The 20923-nt window shown below is 44.7% G+C and overlaps 1 protein-coding gene across 1 annotated transcript in view; it reads right to left on the bottom strand.

The window, feature by feature from the left end:
* cers2a (ceramide synthase 2a) overlaps positions 1 to 16815 on the bottom strand; it is a 28423-nt gene extending 11608 nt beyond the window's left edge. Inside the window, exons 1-8 of the mRNA XM_063185829.1 lie at positions 16393 to 16815; positions 15122 to 15157; positions 7961 to 8134; positions 4722 to 4839; positions 3427 to 3545; positions 1914 to 1971; positions 900 to 950; positions 532 to 624 (exon numbers count right to left, since the gene is read on the bottom strand). Coding sequence (XP_063041899.1) covers positions 532 to 624; positions 900 to 950; positions 1914 to 1971; positions 3427 to 3545; positions 4722 to 4839; positions 7961 to 8133 — 612 coding nt within the window. The 5' untranslated portion in view covers position 8134; positions 15122 to 15157; positions 16393 to 16815. The remainder of the gene's footprint in view (positions 1 to 531; positions 625 to 899; positions 951 to 1913; positions 1972 to 3426; positions 3546 to 4721; positions 4840 to 7960; positions 8135 to 15121; positions 15158 to 16392) is intronic.
* Positions 16816 to 20923: the final 4108 nt, after the last annotated feature.

Below are 20923 nucleotides of genomic sequence, written 5' to 3'. Positions count from 1 at the left end.
AGCGCCAAAGAGGGGGAAGTAACAGTCTCACACTTCAATATGTTGTCAGTTAACTCTGTGTGTGTGTGTGTGTGTGTGTGTGTGTGTGTGTGTGTGTGTGTGTGTGTGTGTGTGTGTGTGTGTGTGTGTGTGTGTGTGTGTGTGTGTGTGTGTGTGTGTGTGTGTGTGTGTGTGTGTGTGTGTGTGTGTGTGTCCCAGTCATGCAGCTTTAACGTCATGATAACAGAGCTTCTCAAATTTAGTCTACACAACCAGATACGTCATCACAAATTAACTCTTAAACTAGGCCAGGCCTTGACGTCTTTATAAGACACAAGACCCCTCAAACAAATGCAAATCCTCAGCTATCCCCAGACGACCAACAGTAAGGTAAGACATTCATAGCTGTGCCTGTGGATACGTGGATAATCGGTTGTAGGCCTACTTTTGTTGATTCAACCCACTGACCTCAGAAGACCGAAAAGTATAGTTCTAAATCACAGACTATTAAAATACAGAATTTTCTTTCACTTTGTCTGAGCCAGCACTTACTTTGCGCTTGACGTCTGAAGCCACGCTGAAGAGAAGGGACAGGTAGAATCCCAGCTCGATCATGTAGTACCAGTACTGGGACTCTATCAGGGGCTGCATACAGGGGGAAGGGGAACAAGACAAAACAAATAAATAAAAACATATTCAAAAAAATCGCCATTGCACGCTAAAGAAAGGCTCTGCCAAAAACGTTTGTGGGCGAATGAACTAAGAAAAAATCCGAAGAGTGCTGTCCTTCACTCATTCATTTATGGTTTATGTGGGATTCAGCACCCAGTTAAGAACTGTGAGAATCATTAGGCGATAGTGTGAATGCACCTCCACCACCTCTCATGAATGAACACTGACAATGACGGCTATCGGCTCACCATTTTAGGGAAGTCTTTCCACATCTCCTCTTTTTCATAAAACCAGGGTTTCTGGAAACGGACGGACAGACAGAAGACAAGAGAGAGATGATGATGGCACTGCTTCATACGTCAATTCAGAGCACATCATACAACAATAGATCAGTGGTTCCCAAACTGGGGGTCAGGACCCTTAGGGTGGGGGGGGGGGGGGTGATAAGTAAGAGATAAGTAAACACCTGACATAGGTTAACACCTAACCTAACATAATTCCATAAATTGGTTAGTAACTCAATTCACTTGTACAATTAACAATATTCGCTTTTCCTGTGAATTAAAATGAACATAAACATAAGTAAACACCTGACATAGGTTAACACCTAACCTAACATAATTCCATAAATTGGTTAGTAACTCAATTCACTTGTACGATTAACAATATTCGCTTTTCCTGTGAATTAAAATTAACATTTTGCAACACCAAACAAATAGATGTTTGGAATATGGGGGGTGGGGGTTGCAAAGATATTCCAAAATGGGGTCGCAGCATTAAAAGTTTGGGAACCACTGTAGCGAGATGGTCCAGCATGTATAACAAGGGATAGTAAAGCAACATTGAGCAGCTATTCCTCTTCTGTCGCCTACAAGTTAGAAGCATGATTGTCTGTCATTCGAACTAGGGAACCTGGCGATACTGGCTGTATCATTCAAACGTGCTTAGTGATGTTATAGCCCATAGTGGGTAGCAAATCAGGGGTGCATTTCTCGAAACCATAGCTGCTAACTACATTAGCTACTTTGTTGTTTGCAATGCAATTTCCCATTGACAACCATCGAAGTTGCTAACTGGCTAACAACTACGCTTTCGAGAAACGCACCCCAGATGTACCTCCCACAATGTTACAAGTTAATAAGCAATCATTATGATCTCGGAATCATTATAAGTCCGGAATAACTACACAGTGTTGCTTTAAACACATCAACAAGCCACAGAGATGTAAAAAAAGGAGCCCTTTCGTCTGAGGATATACTCACGTCGATGAGAACACCTAGGCCAGCAAAGAAAGCAAGAAGGTAAAATGTGAATCTCCAGCTGTAAGAGAAACAAACAACCACAGAAATAAAACGACCTCAGGATGGGACTCTAACACACAGGCAAACACAATATTCACAATCTACTAGACACCATCATCAATCTGTGCACACTGTCATTAAAGGAACAATCAACTTTGTAGGAAAAGTTGGTAACACTTTCTTTGAAGGGGTCTACATAACGTTCTGAATGTAACCGTCGTCATAAAGAATGCCATGGCACATATCAGGAACATTATCAACACATTATCAATGTTCATGACTGCTATCAGAATTCATCGTTCCGTTCTTGGAATGACACTCAAAAAATGTTAACTTCACATTTCAAAAAACAGATGACATATTATAACAAGCGTCATAAATATCAATAACGTCAAACGTGTCATTAATGTTCCTGACGTGTCGTGTCAAATCTTGCGCTGGTTACAAGCCAACCTTAAGTAGACCCCTTTCAATGAAGTGTAACCAGAAAAGTTTTTTGAGGGTAATTTTCCTACTCCTTTAGCGTTAAAGCTGTTTTTGAATTCATTAAGCCGATCTGCTGTTGGCCTAGAATAGATCACACTGAACCTGGATTAGACAAGATCGTCTGAAATGATTCAAACAGCATATTAACGCAGCAAACATAGGGTTCCTTTAAGCACTTGGCTCGAAAACTTTACACCACCACAAGATCACTCACAGTCACCAATACACAACATTCAGAAACACACACAGCGATGTCCACAGATCACCGAATGTCACCAACACAACAACAACAGGCAAATTTTCACATCACTCACGTCGACTTCACAAGCAAATGCACAAACTGAGGTTCACCACAATGACATATTCACTTCATTTGTTTGCACTTGGTACTAGGTGTTGCCTTGTCTGACCATCACGATTGCAAGTCTCTTCAAGACTTAAGTATGGCAAGGCAATCATTTCAAATATCAATGCATGTTTCAAGCAATGACGCACCTAGTTCAATTAACAGGTGAGTGAAGGAATAGCTGGTCTAATGTATTACACTCCAATCTCTTCCTGTATTGTCTCTGGTTGTACAATAGCTCAAATATGATTGTATGGTGAAAATATGGTCTCTGTAGCTAATGCACGGCAAGTCGCTCTGGTTTCGGAAGCGTTTCAGCTGCAATATATTAAGAAAAAAGACCCACACACTGTTAGTAAAGAGTGTAGAAATGCTGTTTTGCTGTTTTGAAGGTGGATAAACAGCCTTTAACCCCCAGCAAAAGCCCCAGTTATGACTGAGCCAAGTGCTGAACTTTTAGGCGAGGATACAGGGTGCATTGGCAGCTGTAGCAGAAGGACATGTGGAGGCAAACCAACAGGGCCATGACAAGTAAAGTTGCGTTAGGCTATATAGCCTATGCTGTGCTATGCTTTGCGAAGACAAGATAAGCTAAAATAAAGCATGTTAAGGCAACTGACTATGGCCTGGCTATGTGAGTACCTGGCCTCCCGAAACTTCTTTAGTTTGTTGGGCCGCTCCTGGTTGCGCCGCCGCCGGAACCATCTCTGCACCTGCCGCTCCGAGCAGCCATTCTGCTTACTAAGGCTCACCACTGCAGTCTGGAGCAAAAGACATTAGATTGGATGAGAACACTCCCTGGAAAACGCATTGGCCACGGTGTAGTACGGAGGCGTAGCCTGAGGACACGGTGCGCATGGGCAGTAGCTGTGACGCCATGATGCGACAACATTTATTTATGTATTTATTTTTTATTGTAATAAAAGATTAGATACAAACATTGAAAAAGCGGGGTATAGTGCACATTAATCAATAGAGGAAAAAAACCCATAAATAGACATTAAGGCAATAGTTCTTTCAGCTTTTCGGCTGTTCAGTCCTTCAAGGGAGTTAAAATAAAATTGCAGTTGATGCGACAACATGATGGATAAAAAAAAGAGACTCCCATGTCGACTCAGGATGTTCAGTATTTGAATTGCATTATGGGTGCGAGTGGTTGCTGCGAGTTCAGTCCGGATATGTGGTTGTTAATGTTGAGTTTGTGGCTGAACTGACCGCGGTTGTCGGTCAATGTTAATTGCAGGGAATAATTAATGACAGCTGTCAAAATTGCAGAGAGGACAGAGGGGGATTTGGGGTGGGGAAAGAGAGAGGTTTTTTTTTTTGGGGGGGGGGGGCTAGGAAGGGGGGGTGTATATTAATTAGAGATTGTGGAATCATGTCGGGCACAAGAAAAGACGGGGTGACTGGACAGAGAGTCAAGAGAGGTCGACATTTCTGTAGTTGTGCAATAAAATAGCTGTTTCGCAACAAAACAATGTTGTTCCCTCAGGCATTAATGCTGCCTTTTAATGTAAGCATCCATGTTAACGCAATTTGCTTGCAATTTGTGTAAAATATGTTCAAATAAAACATGGGGCTGTGCGAGTCTGTGGGTACATTCCAATATGCGACCTTGTGTCCTCCACTTGTGCTTGTGACCTCACGTTTTGCTGATGCCCCGCCTCCGTGGACAAAACAATTAAGTTTTCCAACTGGCAGTCAAGCAATTTTTTGAGGGCTACTCTTCATTCACCATCCAGTTTTGAAAATGAAAAAATGACTTTACAACTGAGCTTTTGCAAGATATTGAAATATAATGCTGTTGTCAGTGATGTCATCATGACATACAGTATTACTTCCTGGTACGAGGCCACAAGCACAAGTGGAGGACGCAAGGTTGCATATTGGAACGCGACCAGGATGTTGACCATCTGTATATCTGTGTGTGCTGTTACCTGAGCAGGGTGCTTGGACGTGGACCTGAAGTAGGACTCAAGCAAAGGATTGTGGGAGGCCTCGACGCGACTTTTCTCCCGGACGCCCAAGAGTGAAGCCAGAGGAGTGGCTACTTTCCTGTGACATCACATCAGAGACACAAAAACCAGCCAATCACAATCTAGCAATGAAGAGAACACAGCTGACCTCACCTAACACACAAGAATGTAACCGATTACTGGTCTCAAAACCAAACACACCTTGAGGCTTGAACATAATACAAATCGCTTCCTGGGAATGTGATTTTGTGTGCATGTGTGCGTGTTTGTCTATGTGCACGTCTGTGTCAATCTGCATGCATGCGAGATGTGTGTATGACATCTGAGATATATGCACATTCGTGTGTGTGTGTGTGTGTGTGTGTGTGTGTGTGTGTGTGTGTGTGTGTGTGTGTGTGTGTGTGTGTGTGTGTGTGTGTGTGTGTTTGTGTTTGTGTGTGAAAGAGAGAGAGAGATAGAGACAGAGAGAGAGAGAGAGAGAGAGAGAGAGCGAGAGAGAGCTGTATAAATAATCAGACGGCGAAGGCTTTCTAATGCTTTGTTATTTTAAGGTAACAATGGAGCTCTAGGTATTTAGTGTCTGTGTGAGAGCTAGAGAATGGGGTGAGGCGTAGAGAGAAGAATGGGATAGTGACGAGCAGTAATCTGACTAGTCAGAGGGAGCCAGAGCAGAACAACAGGCCTGCTGGCGCCCTATGCTTTCATTATGGCAAAGGTCACCTCGACACACTCCCCTTAGAGGTGTGCATATGATGAGTATACAGATCTCGGAAATTTAATTAGAATATCATGAAAATGTTGATTTATTTCCATCATTCCATCAAAAATGTTTATTTTTATGGATTGTAGATGCACTGCCCACATTTTGAACTATTCCAATCATTCATTTGTTTATTTTTACATATTTTGGCCTTCCAGCTCCAAAAAAACATTAATTGAGGAATTCACATTATAAATAAATCAACTTTTTCATGACATTCTAATTATATGGATAGGATCTGTGTGGAATATAATAAGAGAATGTGTGAGTTTTCATTTGAATGTGCAGTATGTTTATGTGGTACATCTGAACCTATGTGTTTGTGTGTCTCTGTGCCTGCGAGTGTATTCCTGTGCAACAGAGAGAGAGAGAGAGAGAGAGAGAGAGAGAGAGAGAGAGAGAGAGAGAAAAAGAGAGAGAGAGAGAGAGAGAGAGAGAGAGAGAGAGAGAGAGAGAGAGAGAGAGAGAGAGAGAGAGAGAGAGAGAGAGAGAGAGAGAGAGAGCTGTATAAATAATCAGGGGTGAGGTGCTTTCTAATGCTCTGTTATTTTAAAGGGACACTGTGTGAGATTTTTTGTTGTTCATTTTCAGAATTCATGCTGCCCACTCACTAATGTTACCTTTTTCATGAATACTTACCACCACCATCAAATTCTAAGTGTTCATTATGACTAGGAAAATTGCATTTTTCATACATGAAAAGGGGGGGTCCGCCATTTTGAATTTCCTAAAATAGCCACTTTTAGCTGCAAAAATGACTGTAATTGGACCATACTAGTTAATATTTGTTTATTACTTCGTAAACTTTCATGTAAAGATCAAATTTGGTAATAGGGAGCCTAGTTTCAATGAGCAGCATAGTTGCAGTACCTTTTTTGACCATTTCCTGCACAGTGTCCCTTTAAGGTAACAATGGAGAGAGAGAGTGTGTGAGTGTGTGTGTACACATCTGTGTACACATCTGTGTACATTTGTGTGTGTGGGAGAGCATGTGTATTTGCTGTGCTATGAAGAGTGTCTGTGTCTGCCAGTGAGTCTTGTGTGCTGTGTAGTCCTGCTGATGTTGCATTCATATGCCAGTCTGCTTGCTCTTCCTCTAGACCAATGACTGTGGGCCTTTCTCAAAACCTAGCACAGTGTCCTTCCAAGTGTATCAGCCTAATTTATCACGCCCAGTGATTGGATACTCTTTGGTGAACTCTACAGAATATCCAATCACTGGGTGTGACTAATTACCGTAGACTGATACACTTGGAAGGACACAGTCCTAGGTTTTGAGAAGGGCCCTGTATTTACAGTCTAGACTAGTGTTTCTCAACGGGGGCACTACATCCTCCAGTGGGTGTTAGGGAGCCCTTGGGTGGGCGTTGACAAGGATACAGCTGAGGGGGGAGGTGCTTTGTTGCCATTGCGGGGCATTAGTCCATTTTCTTTTTATAATACTAAGGATGGCGTTGGCAGGCTAATGATGAGGTCAAGGGTGCATTGGGAGGGCTATGATTAGGTCAAGGGTGCATTGGGAGGGCTATGATTAGGTCAAGGGGGTGTTTACTCAAAAAAGGCTGAGAACTACTGGCAGGGCTCTAAATAAACACCAACCAACCGGCCAAATGCTGGTGAAATTTGAGTTTGACTGGTAGGAAAGACCAACTTACACTTACCACTTTGACCTATTAATGAGTGTGTGTTTGGCTAGTAAGATTAACATCTACTAGCCAATTTGGCTGGTGGTGAAAATGTTTAATTTAGGGCCCTGACCACTGGTCTAGACCAATGACTGTATATACGCTCTAGAGTGTCTAGCAGTCCTGCCCAGGTCAGCTTAGGCTGACAAACTGCAATTACGCTGCACTGTCACACAATCACAGGTCACTCGATGCAAATGAGAAAGAACATCCTTGTAGTCTTCTGTTGCAGTTTAAGTTTACGACATCAGGTGAGAGTGCATTCATTTGCTTGTGTGCATGCGTGCGTGCGTGCATGACCACTCAAACAGGTACTGAATGACAAGGGAGCACTGTGATTAGTATATAAGGTATAATATGCACATGTGGTGTAATACTGTGGGTGGGATTACACCATGCACACCTGGATATGCAGGTGTGTGTGTGTGTGTGTGTGTGTGTGTGTGTGTGTGTGTGTGTGTGTGTGTGTGTGTGTGTGTGTGTGTGTGTGTGTGTGTGTGTGTGTGTGTGTGTGTGTGTGTGTGTGTGTGTTGTGCATGCAAGTGTGGAGATCAATGGCAATGGGAATGTACTACAAGTGTGTGTGTAAAGTATTGAGGTGTAGAGACATGTACCAAGAAAATAACTTTTGAGAGAAGTAGCAAGTAAGTGTATGAATGAGAAACGGGCAGAGTTGAGAGACACTTATGTCACAGAAAGTGAATGCTTGTGAACTGGCGGTTGTGTGCGTGTGTGTGCATGTGTGCGACACTGACCACTCGAAGACCTGGCGAATGACGAGGAAGCATAGTGCGATGGGCACCGTCACCCAGAGGTCTTCGATCTGGCCGAACACCTTGCCATCTTTATTCTGCAGGTCGGCCCAGCCCAACCCCGCCGGGAACCAGATCCAGTCCTGCCAGAACCACGCACGGAGACCCTGCAGCATCCTACAGGGAGGGAGGGAGAGAGAGAGAGAGAGAGAGAGAGAGAGAGAGAGAGAGAGAGAGAGAGAGAAAGACAGAGAGACAGAGAGAGACAGAGAGAGACAGAGAAGGGAAAGACGGAAGAATGCAGAAAAAGATACAGAGAGAGATTGGAGGGGTGGCGAGAGAGACAGAAAACAAAACAGAGAAAGGTATTAAAAGAGAGAGGGAGACAGACAAAGAGGCCAAGAGAGTGAGGTGGAGGAGAGGTGGAGAACAAGTGGGAAAAAAGAGAGAAACAAAAGAAGTGGGAGAGAGCAAAAAGGAAGGACATACAGTGAGTCAGAGAAAGAGATTGAGTGAAAGAGCGACAGACAGACAGAGAGAGAGAGAGAGAGAGAGAGAGAGAGAGAGAGAGAGAGAGAGAGAGAGAGGAGGAGAGAGAGAGGGGAGAGAGAGAGAGAGAGAATGAGAGAGAGAGAGAGAGAGAGGAGAGAGAGAGAAGAGACAGACAGACAGACAGACAGACAGAGAGAGAGAGAGAGAGAGAGAGGAGAGAGAGAGAAGAGAGGAGAGAGAGAGAAGAGAGGAGAGGAGAGGAGAGAGAGAGAGAGAGAGAGAGAGAGAGAGAGAGAGAGAGAGAGAGAGAGACAAAGCCATGGGTTGAGGGAAGAACAGAGGCCTCTTTGATAAAGCTGATGTCCGGCTGTAACGTACACTGAGTTATCCACATTGAACTGGGACAGAACAATAGCCCGTCCCATCACAGCTTCCTCTGTGCTGCCCACAGAGGGCCAATAAGGACAGCATTCAATCCCGCATCCATCTCTCCCGCTCTCCTTTGTCACGCTCAAGCTTTTACTTTTCTCATCAATGGCTCGAAACAGTAACGTCCCAGTCCGGTCACACACTCAGGAAAGGGGCAAAACTTGTAAGCAGACGAGCAACTCCTGTTACCGCTTCTAAATCTACCCAACACAGATTTACAGGTTCTCCTTTAATCAAACTCCTCAGGTGTACAGTAGATGTTGAGTTTCCTTTAAATAGAAATGCCACAGCAATAATAGTGCCAAAATGCTGATTTAGATGGTGTAGATGTTCTATTTCCGTGTTAATTTGTTTGTTTGTTGATTTGCAAAATATCCCGCAAAAATGATGCTCTGATATTTCGGCAACGTGTTGGTATACACACAGGCTCAAATTGACTCGTTTTTTTTAAAAAGAGAAGGTCTGAGCTGCCTTGAGTGCTTTCCTAGTTGAAAGGTGCGATGGTTCCTTGGAAAAATTGTTGTTAAACTCTGTGTACGAGTAAATATTTAGGAGTCTATTTAGAAGTCTTTTCCAGGCAAACAGCTCAGCTGTACACAAGACGCTGTGTTGATTCCATGGTCAAGACGGTGCACTCGGACTTGAATGACAACCCAAGCCCCAGCCCCATGGGCATGCTCAGATTGAGTCATTCAATCCTCCCGTCTCCTCTCCTCTCCTCTCCGGCTTCCTTTCGTGACAGTAAGCAGCTTGTTCATATCCTCCTCCGAGAGGGACTTTGGATGAAAGCATCTGCAGAGTCTAGTCTTGTGTAATGTAATGTAATCTACAGTATAATGCTTTTGCTTTTCTAATCAATAGCTTGAAGAGTAACTTCATCTCAGGGTACGGGAATGGACCACACTTAAGAGGAACACAGGCATTTTTTTATGAAGAGTCTATGAAGAGAGTCTATGAAGAGCACAGACATTTCTTAACCCTTTGAGGAGTAAGGATTTTTCCCCAGTTCTAGAATTTTACCCAAACATTCTATAGCTCCCACAGAACTCTGTGTTAAAAATCTGGCAGAGGGTTTGTGACATCATAGTGACAACCCACAATTCTTAACACATATGTGATGGTACTTCTGAAAGGGTTAAAGTCTACAGTATAAGGGTTTAGGCATTTCATTTTTTTAAAAATATATTTTTTTGGTCTTTTTGACTTGGTGGTGGTGACAGGAAGCGAGTGGGGAGAGAGAGACGGGGAAGGGCCGGCAAAGGACCCGGGCCGGGAATCAAACCGGGGTCAGTCGCAGGGCAAACGAGTGACCTACGATTTGGACACGGCAGGGCCTAGCACAGACATTTATTAAAATCTACGAGGGTTTACGATTCTTTCTCTGTCAAAGTGCTCAGGTAGGTCATGTTTTGCTTGGCCTTGGGCACGGTGTGGCTTTAAGCTCATCACCCCCCCATTTGGCACAGATAGATCTGATCACCTGATCGTCAATGATCCTCAAATTGGGAACACTGTGACGATGGGCTAGACCCGAAACGTTCGTCATCCCACTTTTGCTTTGGTTTTCTTCATTTTCTGCATTTATAATACAGTTTCACTGAAGAGCATTCAGCTCCTGTGTGCGACTCCTTCTTTCCCCCAGCTGATCATGTTGCCCATCAAGACAAGGAGAAAACGGTAGAAATCACTAAGTGGCAAAACTGTGTCAACCACCAGACAATGATTAGAGGTCCAACTGAACTCAACTGACTCTCTCCTGATGAGAGGCCGCATGGAGCCGTGTCCAGGCAGCGCAGCGCAGCGCGTGTAATGATTGGCTCCCGGTTACCCCATCCCATAATTCATTGCCAAGGGAACGGACGGACGGCAGGGATCTGCTCCAAGGGTCATTTCTTTCCCGGGAGCCAGACAGGAACTTGGGAGTGAGTGTGTGTGTGTGTGTGTGCGTGTGCGCGTGCGGCGGGGGTGGGGGAGTGGGTGCCGGTGGATGCCCAAGTTGCCCCGCACACTCAATTTGCCCTCCTTTGAGAGCCCCATGGACTGGGGGTGCATTGATTTTTTAAAGGGCTTTCAAAGCCAGTCAAGGGCCCACATCTTTCTTTCTTTCTCTTTCTCTCGCTTGCTCTCTCTCTCTGGCTCTCTCTCTCAAAGGCCACTCTCTCTCTCTCTCTCTCAAAGGCCTCTCTCTCTCTCTCTCTCTCTCTCTCTCTCTCTCTCTCTCTCTCTCTCTCTCTCTCTCTCTCAAAGGCCTCTCTCTCTCTCTCTCTCTCTCTCTCTCTCTCTCTCTCTCTCTCTCTGCTGTGATTTCATTACCAGATAGACATGTACTACAACCAATTAGGCCGTGCTCCATCTGGCTCTCCATCAGCGCACCAGAGTGGGGAGGGGGTGGGGGGGGCTTGAGCAGAAGCAAACAGAACTGCCGTTTATACGTATCCGTATAAATGTGGATATTTTTTATCCTGTTGAGGTGTAAACTCAACATATTTTTAAAGACAGATTTTTGATATGCAGATTTTAAAACTTTTAAAACCAATGCGTTCTAAAAGATCCATATACGTGTAAACAGCTCCATAACCAGGCCAAGCAGCCTGTGATACATGAAGATTTATACAACATAAACATGTATAAAATACTCAGCTAATGTCATGTTATGCAAACATAAAAAATGACACTACACGATCTATACACCGTGGGCCATTTACATTGATTCACCTTCTCCTGCCTCACATCTGCACCTGCATTATTGAGGGCTTGTGCACAGGGACTCTCTTGAACTTTGACCATTTACGATTTCACTTGCACTGTCCGAGCGGGGTTCTGAATATCTTTTTTCTAAAATGTCTGATGACATACATTGGGATAACCTGCCTATAATGACCAATGTCAGTCATAGCTTGATCGCTATGACGCTTGATCGCTATGACGCTATGACGATTCACTACAGCCCTGGCTATCCAGACAGCATGTGAATACACCTGGGACATGGCTGAAGCAAGGGAACACTAGCCTCAGGCATGGCCTAAAGCAGGGGTGGGAAAACCTTTTTTTTTTACTTCGAGGGGCCACTTAAAATGTTATAAAGTCCTCCCAGTACAGAGCCATTCTATGAATCCAAGCCATGATTTCCCCCCTGCACTTTATATCCTATATTGAAGGCGGCCGGCGGACCACACCTTCACTAGGGCCCCCTGAAAAAAATAACGAAATTGTATTGCAAATGTAATTTCCAAGGTCTCTTTACAAAACATGTCACATTATATCATGTGAAACTTCATAACATTACAATTCTACCGGGGGGCCGGATAAGACCACCTCAAGAGCCATGAACGGCCTTCCAGACCCATGGCCTCAAACATACAGCACACCTGACAAAGAGCGGGTGGCACGGTTGCCAGATGAGGCTGATGATTTCCAGCCCAAAAAAAATGCCCAAAACCCGCCTGGAAACACAAAATCCTGCCAATCCTATTGATTTCTATCGCCCAAAATTGGGCAGTTTTTCCTGATAAATGCCATTTTTACCCGCAGACGGCCATTCTGGCAACACTGGCGGGTGGCACTATAAGCAGTGCTGAAGGCGGGAAAGAATGTCAAGGCGTGCATCCCAATATGTGACCTTGCCTCCTCCACTTGTGCTTGTCTCCTCGTCCCGCCTCCTGGCCCCTCCTCTGTGGAGAAAACGATAAAGTTTCCCAGCTGTCAGCCTAGCCACAACAACTTTTGAGGGACTGTTTTTCATTCACCATCCCAATTGCAAATGAGAAAAAGACTATACAATTGAGCTTTTGCAAGATATTGAAATATAATGCTGTTGTCAGTGATGTCATCATGACGAGAAGCGAGTGGAGGAGGCAAGTGGAGGAGGCAAGGTCGCATATTAAGATGCACTCAAGATCATGAATGGAAACTGGCGTCAGCCACCAACTGAGTGTCTGGTAGATTTCTGACAAAAACTATAATGATTCACTGCGCGTGACTGGTTGGTGAATTTCACCATTTATTTGTTGGTGCCTGGTAAAGGGTAACATATTTTCAACGTTAATTTCCAGCCGTGGGTGCCAGAAGGGTTCCTGAGTTCATACAGACTTTCTCTACCATATAGGCCTATATTACATTACACTTAAAGGGACACTGTGCAGGAAATGGTCAGAAAAGGTACTGCAACTATGCTGCTCACTGAAACTGGGCTGCCTATTGCCAAATTTGATGTTTACATGAAGGTTTACTAAGTAATAAATAAATATGTTCTAGTATGGTTCAAGTAGAGTCATTTTTGCAGCTAAAAATGGCTATTTTTGGAAATTCAAAATGGCGGACCATGGAGAAGATCCCCCTTTTCATGTATGAAAAGTGCAATTTTTCCAGTCATAATGAATACTTAGAATTTGATGCTGGTGGTAAGTATTCATGAAAAAGGTAACATTAGTGAATGGGCAGCATGAATTCTGGAAATAAACAACTAAAAATCTCACACAGTGTCCCTTTAACTGACACTTTTATCCAAAGAGACTTAGTTATTTACAGGGTATTGGTTACAGTCTCTGGAGCAGTGGGGTTCGGTGCCTTGCTCAATGGCACTTCAGCCACTGATGTAGGTGTAGGGATGGGAATGGGATGTAAGGATGGGATTCAAACCTGCAACCCCCTGATCTTAAGACCACCGTCCTAACCGTTAGGCTACGGCTGCCCCCTGACAATCCCCTTTTTCGCCGCCCTCCTGACCGTGGAGTGAAGTGATAGGCTGGCTACTATGAAGGTTACCCAATGACACTTGGAATATTCAATATTCAGTGCATGGTTGGTTGCAATGGTGCGTCTTTGGCACAATAAACATGCCTCTCCTCCTTGTCCTTGTCAGTATTCAGCCCTTCTCCTCACCAATCACTGACTTCAACCTAAACCTAAACAGAGGCAACAGAAGCAACACTACCTCACATAAGAGTAGGGGATGCCCTATCAGAGTCTACTTTGTTTATTCTTGTTCACGGACACAGTAACAAGTCATGGCGATACCAGTTCCAGGCAACAGACCAAATAAAGTATGATTCACTGCCAGTCTAGTGACTACATGATGTATTGTGTCTGATGTAGAGTGTTAGGTTTCCAAACAACACAGCCTAAACAGTAACTGCTAACAATCACTTCACTGCATAGCTGCTAAGGCAGTTGGTGAGATATAATATATTTATTACGAGCTGTCAATCAGACAGTGAACAGCTGCCTAAAACCTCTGGAGACATGAAACTCGGAGGGTGGGACTGTGCCACACCGTGCACCCCATTGGGTGGCCCAGCTGCCAACGGTCCAGAGAAACCCCGAACATGTTTCTGACCTTCATCAGTAGTATGCGTAATCGGTTCCCAATGTGCCAAAGTTACTACCAGTACAATCACCCATTTCCGGCCTGCAGGACATATTTTGGCCAGTTACTCAGAAGCTAAACTCGGTCTGTGGTAAATGTTATGCACTTTGCTGTTAACTGACAGGCTCAGTCTGGGTAACCCATTGCCAACTCCCTGTTTCATTATTACGCAGAGGTTAGTCAGAGCACTCTACGCGCTTTTTTTTCAATCTCGGGCTATCTTATCTAGAGATCCCTGCTCAAGGTGCTATAGCGGCAGTAAAGCCTACTGTAGGTGGCGATTGCTACTTTCTCATTCAAATAATTAGGGCAGACGCGGTGGCAAGCTGTATGAATGGCCTTGAAACACCTCCAAGCTGCGCAGGGGAGTCTATTCTTATCCCCCGCCTGCATGTGGAGCAATCGGCTGCAGCAGTCACAGACTTTTAACTTACAGCCAGTTTGCCAAATACAATGGAGACACCTTTGAGTGTAATTCCGTGTATCAGCCACACGTAAAACTCTTTACGGCAGTTTTAATATGGCCCGAGCCAGGAAATGTAAGCCTTGAGTGTGTCGTTCACAGCTGTTGCGTAGCCTACCTACAGCTCAAAGTGACCAAAGGATACAGTAACTTATCATTATTCTCATCAAAGATTAAAGCGCTGTATCCAAAGAATGACGTTGGTGGTGGCGATCAGTGATAGGCCAATACAGGCCAAGGATACGGAGTTCATTCCTTCATATTCACCGTCAGAGATTAGCACATTTGTTAATTTGGCAACATGGTTGGTAACATATGCTACGCTGTCAAATCTGCCATATTTCACACATCAGCCAAGCATTTCATAAAAACACAGTAAAGACACATAGTTCAGTTATGTCATGTAACGGTATACCTTCTTCCGTCAGATCAGCCAGGCGGGCAGGTAATAAGGGCGTTCGTGATGGCGTAATTTTGACGAAGTTGAAAATTTGCTAGGCAGCGAGCATGCTCAGTGTGTCCGCGTGAAGCATCATGGTTAGAATTTGCCGTTCAAGACGCAGTTGAAGGGAGTGACCTCTGCGCGGCAGTCGTGTCACATGGCGTTGAACCATCGCGGGAACAAAAGTTTTGTCAAGCAACTCCGCAGTAGCAGAAACCTACTGCCGGGCAAGAAGACCTCCTCCATGATGTGAGGAATCTGCCGTGATTGGTGTTTATAGCTCATGTGATTCATGTGTGTGTAGTTGAACGTGCTTCATTTTCAACATGCTGAAATGCATTTCATGCACAAATGCAGCATACTCAGAGTGGTATCATCCATATGTATGGTCGCACAACCCACTTACAACAGAAAAAAAAGAAACAAACCACCCTGTCGTCAGATGCTCCATCTTCGCCACGTTAGGAGTGTATGCCGTAGGTTACAAATCCAGTATTATTCCGCGGGCCGCCTGCTCGACGGTTAGAGTAGTGGTTGCGCGCCTGACTTCCACTCATGAGGTCCCCGGTTCGAAACTGCACTGAAACACGGGGAGTCTTTAGTTGCTGATGGTTAATGTGGAAACAGACCAGTTGCGAGAGACGTATCTTGTCTTTTATGTATGAAAGTGCACGAAACAGAGTGGCCTTTGTGGTTGGCGCGCCATGGTAAAGCTACATATTGAACACCTGGGTTCAATCCTCGCAGCATGGGTTGGCGCTGTTAAGTAATTTTAAAACGGTCCTATCTGAATGACGACTTTGGTCCCAAAACACAAAATGAATAGCCTAAAGTGAGTACTAATTAACTGAATTATTACATGGAAGTGAAGCCAAATCATCACATAAGACTTGTACCATGATTCACTGAGTGGTAACCTGTATCTTTACCACTAGACCACCCGACTTCTCTCCGATAATTAGAGAGAGTCTCGCATTTCACAAACATGTGCCGACGATGGTAAGCACGTCATGGAATTAGCGCCATGATTATTTAATTCCACGAGAGGGCGCCCTGGTACACCCGCTGTCAAAATAGGTAGATCCACCCACAGACCTATAGATCCACCTTCTTTGCCGCTGTTGAAATCTCGTCGTCCTGATGTGTCCAGCTTGGTTGCGACGCAGTTATCCCCTCCTTTTTATGACCAAGCAAATCACGTTTTGATCAAATCTTTTGCTGCGTGATTGCAAACGGGCCTAATATCTCAGGCACAAAAGGTTGGCGTTGACTGAAGCTCGCAGTGATGTCTGAGTTCAAAACAGCGTCAAAGTAAGGGCGACTACGCTGCGAGCGCCTTGCGCAAAAGGCCAATTTTCTTGCTTTCGCGAGTAGTTAGCATTTTCTCCCCAAAATCCAAAAAGTATTACGGGCAGAGGTAGCAAAATGCTAAGCTTTAGCTCAACTTCCACCCCCCTTCACTGTTCAGTCTTCTCTTGCAGTTTCTTCTTAATTTCTTTTTATAGTGGCTGGTCCTTCCCATTGACGAGGACAAACCTGGTAAACTGTTAGTATTTCATTTCCTCTTAGACATGTCTTTTTTCTTTGGATTTTTTTCGTAGCAGTGTCATGCTCTGGTACTCCTGGGGATGTCTGGTAGTAGATAGGCGTCGGTCGGGGCGGCTGGAGTGTCGGGCGGGCGGACGGTGAAGGGCCGGGAGCGACGGAGACGGGTGGGGGCGGGGCGGGCGCAGTCAGGCTATTTAAAGTGACGTTTTACGGCATGCAACAGAGCCATCTAATAACAGAGTTGCGCAAACCGGGGACCAGGAAGTCGGTTGGTGATGTGATTCGTGTAGATTAAAATGTTTCTTAACAGTTAACTTCTGTTCGTTGGAAACTAACACAGAACCATCACATACCAAACAAAGATTAAGTACAAACAAATTACATGACCTTTACCACATTTTCTGTGTTATACCGCCACCTCCTGGAACTAAGTAACTTCTAATAGAACTAAAGTCAATGGGGATTTCCATGTTAACTCTCCGTGAGGCTCCATGAGAGCCGCCATTGCTGTGGAAAGATTGGTCCATAGAGGTCTATGGGAGTGGCGTAACTCTGTTATTAGATGGCTCTGGCATGCAAGAGGCAAGGCAGCCTAGCGGGCGTGTTCGGACGCATCAGAATCGGTGAAGCAGGCAAGGGTTGGAAGAACAAGCTGAGCTCAAGCCGGGAAATAGCTCTACGTTATTATAGGCTACGAATCCCACCTCATCGAATCCGCGTAACCGATGGAATGTGTAGCTTAGTCTGAAGCCAGTTTTCAGCACTTAATCAGTTCCGTCCAAAGACAAACGTAACCAAAAGAAGAATGAATGCACTCTCTTTATTTAAGGAGTTCCCCGCCCCACCTCCAACATCGCCAGAACAACAGGCGTTTGACCTTCTTACCGCTGGGTGATCAATTGTTCTGCGCCTCTTTGATGTTGACCGCGCAAAAGAAGCCAGCCATAACAATAGGTCGAGAGGGCCAGGCACAATGCTGTTTGAGAGAAGTACATCACAACAGCGATAAATAAAAACATATCCAAGTTGTCATAGGCCTAAAACCAATGACAAGATGCAAATTAATTGCATTTCGCAATTTTAGCTTGACCATGTCAGATAATTAACACATCGTTTTCATTTGTGGGAGTTAAATAGCGCCTGGTGATCATCCTGGCATCGTCTGCATTCAGCATGTAGTCGTGTAACAGCTATTTTAACAGTAGGAATGTGAAGAGTTACAGCAGTCTTGCCACCAGAGGTCGCAGTCGACTCTTGGTTCTTCCCAAAGCTCTGACGACGCATCCACGAGGGCCTTTAACCTTGCTGCTGCTACAGGGCGCGCCAGTAAAATGGAAGGCTGATGATGGCTGATCGCTGGTGTCAGGTTTTCAGTTCAGTTTTGTGGCGAAAGGGTGCGGCGACCCATAGCCATGTTGAACAAACATTTAGTTGCCTGACCATAGGGATGAGTCATCATGTTGACATAAATAACAAGTAAATACACAGTTATTATCAGAGTCATTACAGTCTTGAAGTAGTTGGCCTAGTAGAGTGATAGGAAATTCAATGTTTTCCCAATGCCTAGGCCTATGCCTTTGCGCAACAAGGGGAAATCCAGTATTAAAAACAATATTCTGACAGAAGTGCTCTCAAGCTAGTTTAAATAGTCATGTATAGTCAGTCATGGGTAAGCTGTTAGGGCATCAGACTTGTAATCCCAAAGGTTGCCGGTTCGACTCCTGACCCACCAGGTTGGTGGGGGGAGTTATCAACCAGTGCTCTCCCCCATCCTGCTCCATGACTGAGGTACCCTGAGCATGGTATCGTCTCGCCGCACTGCTCCCCAGGGGCGCCATTGAGGGCTGCCCCCTTGCACGGGTGAGGTATAAATGCAATGTCGTTGTGTGCAGTGTTCACTTGTGTGCTGTGGAGTGCTGTGTCACAATGACAATGGGAGTTGGATTTTCCCAATTGGCTTTCACATATAGCTTGTATACCATATTACTTAATGAAGCACTTTAGTAAAGCCATCCAGGGGTGGGGAACCTATGTCTCGAGGGCCGTTTATGATATAATTTTAATGTTATGCAGCTTCACATGAAATATGACATGTTTTGTAAAGGAATCTTAGAAATTACATTTGCAATACAATTAATGTATATTTCAGGGGACCTAGAGAAAGTGGGGTCTGTTGTAAAGTTGGCCTCCATCAATATACGTGCAGGGGGAAATCCTGGTTTGTGTGGATGACTTTTACGGCCCTTGGAGGAATTTGTAGTGGCCCCTCGAATGAAAAAGGTTCCCCAGCCCTGCCATACACCAACTGTTTTCCAGTCCACGTGCCTGTGTTTAGTCTACAGCAGTGGTTCTTAACATGGGGTGCGCCAGAAAATTCAGGGGGTGCGCAGAATTTTGTTTGTGTTGAGAATGTAACCAAACTAATCACACAAAAAACGAACTCTGAAATCCTACCATCACACTGTAAGATGAGGGTACTTGTCATACTGGCAACAGTTTAGAGAGATTTCTGCAATGGCAAGTTAGGGGTCCTCTGATATTTGAGTCTCTAGGATAGGATAAGATTACAGAGTTGACATATCCATCCACCTCAAACGTTCCAAAAGAGGTGTAATGGACACAATATTTTAGAGCTGCAGATTGATTTGGTTTTCAGGCTGTATTGTTGGGGCAGTGTCCTGCACTCATTCTGTCCCATCCAGAGTGCTGGGCCTCATTTTCTTCCTGTTGCCATTGATAACATGATGTCCTGTAGTCCACTTGGCCAACCCTTTCTAATAATAAACCATGAAGATAACTATTGGGTTATTTTAAAGTAATGTGGTGATTTGGAGACCGGCGCTCTCTCTCTCGCACGCACACATGCACACACACCTACATATTTCTCGTCCTATACCGTACATACATTGTGATAGGACTGAATCACACATCTCTCTTCAAGGGTACATTTCCAATTCATGAATTCTGACCTGTGTACTCCCGTTCTGCTTGAGTTGACAGCTTGGCCAAAGCTCACTGATCATCATAACACTTTTGATTTGAACAGATTACTCAAAAAGCTGCAGTGGTTTATGGTAATACACTAGCAGTGGAGTCTCCTTCTCAATTCATGAGTAGGTCTTCGTACAGACCAGATCTACAGCACTTCTGTTCTGCACGAGTTGACTGCTTAGCCGAAAGCTTTACTGATCTTCAAAACATTTGATCGACACAGATTACTCACGTAGCTGCGAGCAGGAGTGATCCATCACCACCACACCAGGGGGTCACCTTCTCAGTTCATATGTACTGTAGGCTACGTACTGACAAGACTACCTGTGCTTTAATGATCTTAACATTTGATCTCCACAGATCACTCAGTAGGCTTCCAGCTGCACTGGTCTATACCACCGCACCTCACTGGCTGTGGGGGTCTCGCTCTCAATTTAAACATACCGACAACAAGACCTATTCCTGTTCTGCTTTGGTTGACCTCTTCGCCAAAGCTGACTGATCTTCAAATCATTGTAATTTGAAACAGATTATTCTAGATGCCTTGAGCTGGTCTATTCCAATACACCAGCAGTGGGGTCACCTTCACATTTCATACTGACAAGCAGGGCTTGACACTAGCACCTGCCAACCGGCAAAATGCTGGTAAAACTTAGCTGTGGCTGGTAGCAATTTCAGTGCCACTAGCCAATTTGGCAGGTAGCTTATTTCTTGGTATGACAAATCAGAGTAATGTACGGTAAATTCTGCACTTTGCACCTTGTGTATCAATTGTTTGTATTCAAGTTCAAGAAAAAGCTCAGTTACTCAGTTTCTATTTGCTTGTTTTATTTCCATGTGGAAACCCATGAACTCATCTTCTTGCTTTAAACACCTCATCTTCTGAGGTAAGATGTACAGCATCATGATTAAAAAAGAATTGTGGCTAGTAGGATAGCTGGATGGCTATAGACTCGGGAAAACCAATAGCCAGTGGCCGGCAAGCGAAAACGTTAGTGTCAAGCCCTGCTGACAAGACTTACTCCCTTTCTGCTTCAGTTGACCGCTTGGCCAAAGCTTCAATCCATACGACTATTTAAACAGATTACTCAGATGCTGGGAGCTGCTGGGGTTCAATACCAATTCACCAGCAGGTAGGGGGCTCACCCTGTCACCCCCCTCATCATAACAGCTAGAGGTCAAGGCTAAGGGGAGGACCCAGGGGCAGGAGACGAGGACACGCTCGCTGCCCTGCAG

This window comes from Engraulis encrasicolus, chromosome 20 (assembly GCF_034702125.1).
Source record: "Engraulis encrasicolus isolate BLACKSEA-1 chromosome 20, IST_EnEncr_1.0, whole genome shotgun sequence".
Classification (NCBI taxonomy): domain Eukaryota; kingdom Metazoa; phylum Chordata; class Actinopteri; order Clupeiformes; family Engraulidae; genus Engraulis; species Engraulis encrasicolus.
Note: the sequence above shows the minus strand (reverse complement) of the source record. Positions and strands in the feature narration are given on the sequence as shown.